General features: G+C 47.8%; 1 protein-coding gene across 3 annotated transcripts in view; it reads right to left on the bottom strand.

Moving 5' to 3' along the window:
• NRF1 (nuclear respiratory factor 1) overlaps positions 1 to 6,000 on the bottom strand; it is a 111,718-nt gene that overhangs the window by 65,128 nt on the left and 40,590 nt on the right. For all 3 annotated transcript variants that reach the window (XM_034763863.1, XM_034763864.1, XM_034763866.1), the window contains exon 5: positions 3,949 to 4,089. In XM_034763863.1, the coding sequence (XP_034619754.1) occupies positions 3,949 to 4,089 (141 nt within the window). The remainder of the gene's footprint in view (positions 1 to 3,948; positions 4,090 to 6,000) is intronic.

Here is a 6,000-nt window from a genome sequence, read left to right as displayed (position 1 = left end):
AAAGGTTTCTTCATAAAAGGAAAAAGATATAGATGAGAGAGAAGTGGTTAAATCGGATCCATGACCTACAGTAATGGCAACAGAGGCTCCTGGGGCACCTTTAAGACTAACAGAAGGATTGGGAGCGTAAGCTTTCGTGGGTAAGAACCTCACTTCTTCAGATGCAAGTCATCTTGCATCTGAAGAAGTGAGGTTCTTACCCACGAAAGCTTATGCTCCCAGTACTTCTGTTAGTCTCAAAGGTGCCACAGGACCCTCTGTTGCTTTTTGCAGAATTGTTGTGCTTTAAGAGTTATAAATAAGTCAATTTTAAAGTGCCATTGTGGTCAGAAAAGTGACTCTGAAAATGTGGCATCATTTTAGTCAACGTCGCTGCTCCCTGCAGTGTCCAAGTGCTAGCTCAGGTTTAACTGAAGTAAGTGTTTACTTCTCTTAGCCCTGCAGGGGCTGTACAGCTGCAAGCTAGAGAGACTCCCTCATTAACAAACCGGTCAGCTGTGATCCAAATGTAGCATCTTTGTTAACTTTAACAGGCAGAAAGACCACAGGTGGATTTTCAGATCCCACGGAGAGTTTGTAGCCCTGGTAATACTTAATAATACTTTGTCCTCGTGTGGCCCTCTCCCATCCAAGGCTCTCAAAGTATTTTATAAATGTTTATGACAGTGATGAGCACCTGGTGGCCCACCGGATCATTTTATTTAGCCTGCCACAGCCCAGCTCAGGGCAGGTGATCCAGAGACACCAGGAAGGGGGTGGGGCGTCATGGGGGGAGGGTTTCACCTGCACGCTGTTGCAAGCACCAATGAGACAGAGTAGGGAGTCGGGACAATAGCCCAGGATAGGAGCTGCTGCGGAGGGATGACTGCAGGGTGGGCTTATTCTTCAACCCCTCCTGCCCCCTCCCCCCATTGTGTCACATGCCCAAAGCAGGGCCTGACACTCCCCCTGCATTACCCTGTGAACCTGCCAAAGAATTTGAGTGGATCGTGTGGCCCTCTACTTCCTTTAAGTTGCCCATTCCTGATTTATGAAGTCATCCCCATTTTACAGAGGGGAGAGAGACAAGAGCATCGAGGATCTGGGCAGTATCCACAACAAACAGAGAATGGTATTTATTACCTACTCCTGCCGTTAATGCTGGGGCCTGAACAAGACGACCTCTCAAGGTCCCTTCCAGTTCGGCACTTCTACGAGTCTATGAGGATGAGGGTAAAAGTGCAAGAGTTACATCTGTCTACAGCAGGGGTCGGCGACCTTTCAGAAGTGATGTGCCGAGTCTTCATTTATTCACTCTGATTTAAGGTTTCGCGGGCCAGTCATACATTTTAATGTTTGTAGAAAATCTCTTTCTATAAGTCGATAATATATAACTAAACTATGGTTGTATGTAAAGTAAATAAGGTTTTTAAAATGTTTAAGAAGCTTTATTTAAAATTAAATTAAAATGCAGAGCCCCCCGGACCGGTGGCCAGGACCCGGGCAGTGTGAGTGCCACTGAAAATCAGCCCGTGTGCCGCCTTCGGCACGCGTGCCATAGGTTGCCTACCCCTGAGTCTACAGCTTGGGAGAAATTCAACACCATTGCAATACAGTTGTTTGAACAAAAAGTATCATTCCTGCAAGAAAGGTATTCCTAATTAGGCAGTTACTTAAGCGTGATGGGTGCACGAGATCTCAAAATAAGATGTCTTGTAAGTTACTTTACTGTTGCATCAACAGTTTGCAAACTTATTGCCAGAGAACGCTGCTCCAATAGATAACGCCAGAGTACAAGTGCTCCACCACTAATAGAAAGAGGAGGGGCAGAGAGATTAGGGAAGGTTAGAAGCAGAGTGCACTGGAGCAGTCAGCAATCCCCTCTGTATATGTACTCTTCATTATTTATATTGCAATAGCAGGGAGTGTCTACTGAACCCTGTTTAGGATCTGGGCCCCCTTGTGCAGGGTGTTAGCAAGAGCTAACTATCTGATTTAGGAAAGCATCAACCGTGCTAACAGATCAGTCAAAGGAGCTTTTGCAGAAGGACTCAAGGTGCCACCTTCCCCTTAGCAGTGAATAAGTCCTGGGCCAGAAGAGTAAGCACGAAGAACCAGAAATCAAAGTCACATCTCACACATGGCAAATCAAAGCAGTCAGCGCCCCACAGCCACCTGCCTAGGCCGAATTTATGCGCAGAATAATTGTTTCAAAACCACAGAATTTTCTTAACAGCTGATGGCCAAGGCCACTTCACACCTAGAGGAAACAGAACTGCTTATATTTTAGATTTAACGCAAGAAGTTTTTTAAAACAAAAAGTACAGATTAAGGAGCTGAGGTTGTCTAACCATGTTTGGAGAGCCGCGGGTAAAACTTAAACAACTCTTGATGTTGAAGTGTTGCTCTCATTTCCAACACTAGCAAAAAAATTAAATATCTTCTGTGTAGAAAATCCATGTGAGGGGTTTACTAGAATGAAAGGTAGACATTTTTATATTGTTTCAATGATGAAATGCAACACTAACAGCCATTGAGTTGACTGGACAAAAATTCTTCTTTTTAATAGCAGCTATTTGTATAATAGCTTCTCTTAATTAATTAGCCTCTTACAGTTGGTATGGGTACTTCCACCTTTTCATGTTCTCTGTATGTACAAATATCTTCTTACTGTATGTTCCATTCTATGCATCCGATGAAGTGGGCTGTAGCCCACGAAAGCTTATGCTCAAATAAATTTGTTAGTCTCTAAGGTGCCACAAGTACTCCTGTTCTTTTTGCTATTTTTATATATGTGCTTACATCCTTCAGCAAAAAGAGGGGAAGCTTCTTGAAATTTCTACCACACTGCAATAGCTGCAAATCCTGGATTTCCTCCAGGCAATCTCAGAAGCCAACCTCATCTCTCTCTAATCTCCTTTCCTTCTGTTCCACTAGCACCAATTTCTTCTCTGTCCCTTCCTCACAATGTCACCACTGTTGAGGTGAAAACCTCTCTCTTCACTGTTCTGACCACTCTCTGCATCAACAACTCTTCTCCTGAAGCACCTTGACCTTCTGCTGACATATCATGCTACAAACCCATATCTAACTTACTGACCACCCTCACCCCAGGTCTCACTCAGCCTTGTTCCTCTCTGAGTTTCTGCCTCCCAGCTGGGTTTGGGCATTTGTGATTTGTTTTGATAGCTCAATCTCCCTGGATGAGCACGTGCAGAGCCCTTTACTTAGCTCCTTTACACAGTGTTCGTTGCATCCTTTCCTCCTCTCCTGTCCCTGCCACCAGCAGGGGAGAGAGGAGATTTACATACAAGACTATTGATCCTTCCCCACTCAGGAGAAGTTTCCTTCAGAACTCCCTCCTCTTTTCTCCCAGAGATGGGACCACCAATGCAACATTGCTCAGATGAGGACTGAGGAGTCCTCCCACCCCTACGACAGATGACTCACTGTAACCACCAGGTATTAGCAGCTCGCCCCTGCCCCTGAGGTGGGAGAGTGGCGTTTGCCCTGGAGCATAACTATCAGTGGGTTTCCTTCTGCTTCCACCCACAGCATCAGCGAGAAAGGGAGAGAGGAGAAAAACCAAGGCACAAGGGGGGGAAACGAAAAGGGGATTCTACTGACAAGTTATAAGCCACTTTCCCGATACCAGTGGTTACAAACCATTCCAAGGTGCAGGACTGACTAGCTCTGATGGAGCACAATGACAATGATCCCACAGGGAAAGGTGGGGGAGGAGTTCCAGCAATCTGTGCTCTAGCCCTCACTAGGATTTCTACAATGTCATATGGAAAGCAGCACCAGTGATAAATATTCACATCTATTACCTGGCCCACTATGGTCCCACCAGAGAGATGGGATTAAGTGTCCCTTAGGACGCAGGCATACACTCCACTGCAAAATCAACAGGCTTTAAAACTCCTCTTCATTTCTTCTTCCAAGTTTCCACCTTCCTTGGCTGCTTACCTGGGTCATCTTGTCCACAGAGACAGGAATTCCGTCGATGGTTAGGGGTGGCAGCTCGGAGTTAACCTCTTGTGGCGCAGGTGCATGCTCCGCTAGTGCTGACTCCAGGTCTTCCAGGATCATGCTCTTGTACTTACGCACCTGTGGGGAATCATTAGGCTCAGGTAAACAAGGTAAAGAGCAACAAGAGAGGCAAGGGTGCTAGGTAACCGGAGGAGGGGCTGTTCACTCTTCCCCAAGACACTGCAGAACTGAGTGAGCAAACAATGCCACAGCTGGGAGGTAAAAATACCCACTGGCCCCAAAGGGCTGCATGAAAGAGAAATGATGAAACACCAAGTAACACCGCCAAGGGGGAGCATTAGAATGCTTTTAATAAAAGTTTGGAAACAACGGTGCAGTTGCAACCAGGATGATCCCCTCTGTGACGCAGTAGGGAGCAGGGCAGATTGACTTGGGAATGTCGTCTAGTTTTACTGGGACTGTCTGCACTGGGGATGAGATAGCAGGGGATGACTTTATTTGAGGGACGATACCTGAGCCTGTAACCTAAGCCAGAAGGAGGGTGGGGCCAGGTGACACCTTTGCCTGGGAAACTGGACAAGGGCTAGAGGAGGAGCCGGGGGGAGGGGAGTGAGTCGGCTGGAGGGGGTTTCAGTTTTGGGCTGGCTGGGAAGAGGCAGGGAACCTTAAGTCTGGGGTCTAAGCTCCTTGCCCCCAGAGGGACCTGGCTAAGGGGTCCTGGTTGTACCTACAAGCCCTGCTTGGGACTGTGTTCCTGTTGTCTAATAAACCTTCTGTTTTACTGGTTGGCTGAGAGTCACAGTGAATCGCAGGAAGTGAGGGTGCACGGCCCTGACTCCCCCACACTCCGTGACACCCTCATTTCCTGCAAGGCTCAAGGAAGCTCATTCGCGGCTAGCTGGAATCACTGACAGCCGAGACGATTTTAAACCCTTTCCACTTACCAGCAGAGTCCAGTCCTTCCTGACTGTCCTGGAAATCGGTGGTCTCCAACTATTCCAGGTAACTACTTGTTTGCCAGACTGAGACCTCAGCAGTCCCAGCCAGTGACTCCCTTAGGCCCCACCCTCCCACTGCAGGCATCGACATGAACTGCACGTCCAGCCTCAGGTGCACCCGCACTGCTTGCCCCCTATTGAATCGGACACACTCCTCTAACCTAAGCCACAATGGAGCATGGGTTGCTTCAAACCCCAGATCCCACAAGGGTAAGGCCTGGAGCAGCCCAAGCGGCACTGTAAGATATAGCACATCACAGCAAATAGGGCAGGAGATTTGGTGACGTATGTAGCTCAGCACAGGGGCAGAACTGCACGTTTATCTTTCAGGCTGGAGAGGAGCTGCAGCGGGGACTACTGGCTGAGGGGTTGCTGGCCAGCCCAAGCACCAGTGGCTTGAAGTCCCAGAACTGCTACATATACCAGTGGTTGGGAACCAAAGCTGTAAGTAACATCCCGTAATCATAGCTAAATGAGAGCAAGGTAACAACATGCACGTCTTTGGTCCCAGAAGTCCCATTAAATCCCTTCCCTCCTCCCACCACGCACCTGACCATTCAAGACAGTACCACCATGAATAGCTGTCAGATCCTTCCTACCTTACCCCAGCCTTGCCCAAAGCTCACTGGGGCGAGCAATACAGGCTCTAAGCCCTGATCTCATTCCATAGCTCCCCAGCAAAGTACTCCACATGGTAGACAGAACAGCACTGAATGCAGCCATCTCTAGGGTGGAGGCAGCATCCCGATGCACAATCAGCTCGCAGCACAGAAATGGAGAAAGGGGAAATTTTGGTCTGGAACACTAAGCTAAACTCCTCTTTTATGAGACGTGACAGGGAACATTCAGTGTCTTTAAACAGTGCAGGTGGGACCTCAGTATTAAGTCCTTATCTGAAAGCCCTGCATTCAGTTATTCACCATGCCAGGATTTGATCTTGTGGCTCCAGGTGTGTGTGTTTTTCAAACCTGAAGCTGACACCACTCACTGGCTCTTAGAGGCATTATAAGCCAAGACGAAACATGCACAG

This window comes from Trachemys scripta, chromosome 1 (assembly GCF_013100865.1).
Source record: "Trachemys scripta elegans isolate TJP31775 chromosome 1, CAS_Tse_1.0, whole genome shotgun sequence".
Lineage (NCBI taxonomy): Eukaryota > Metazoa > Chordata > Testudines > Emydidae > Trachemys > Trachemys scripta.
Note: the sequence above shows the minus strand (reverse complement) of the source record. Positions and strands in the feature narration are given on the sequence as shown.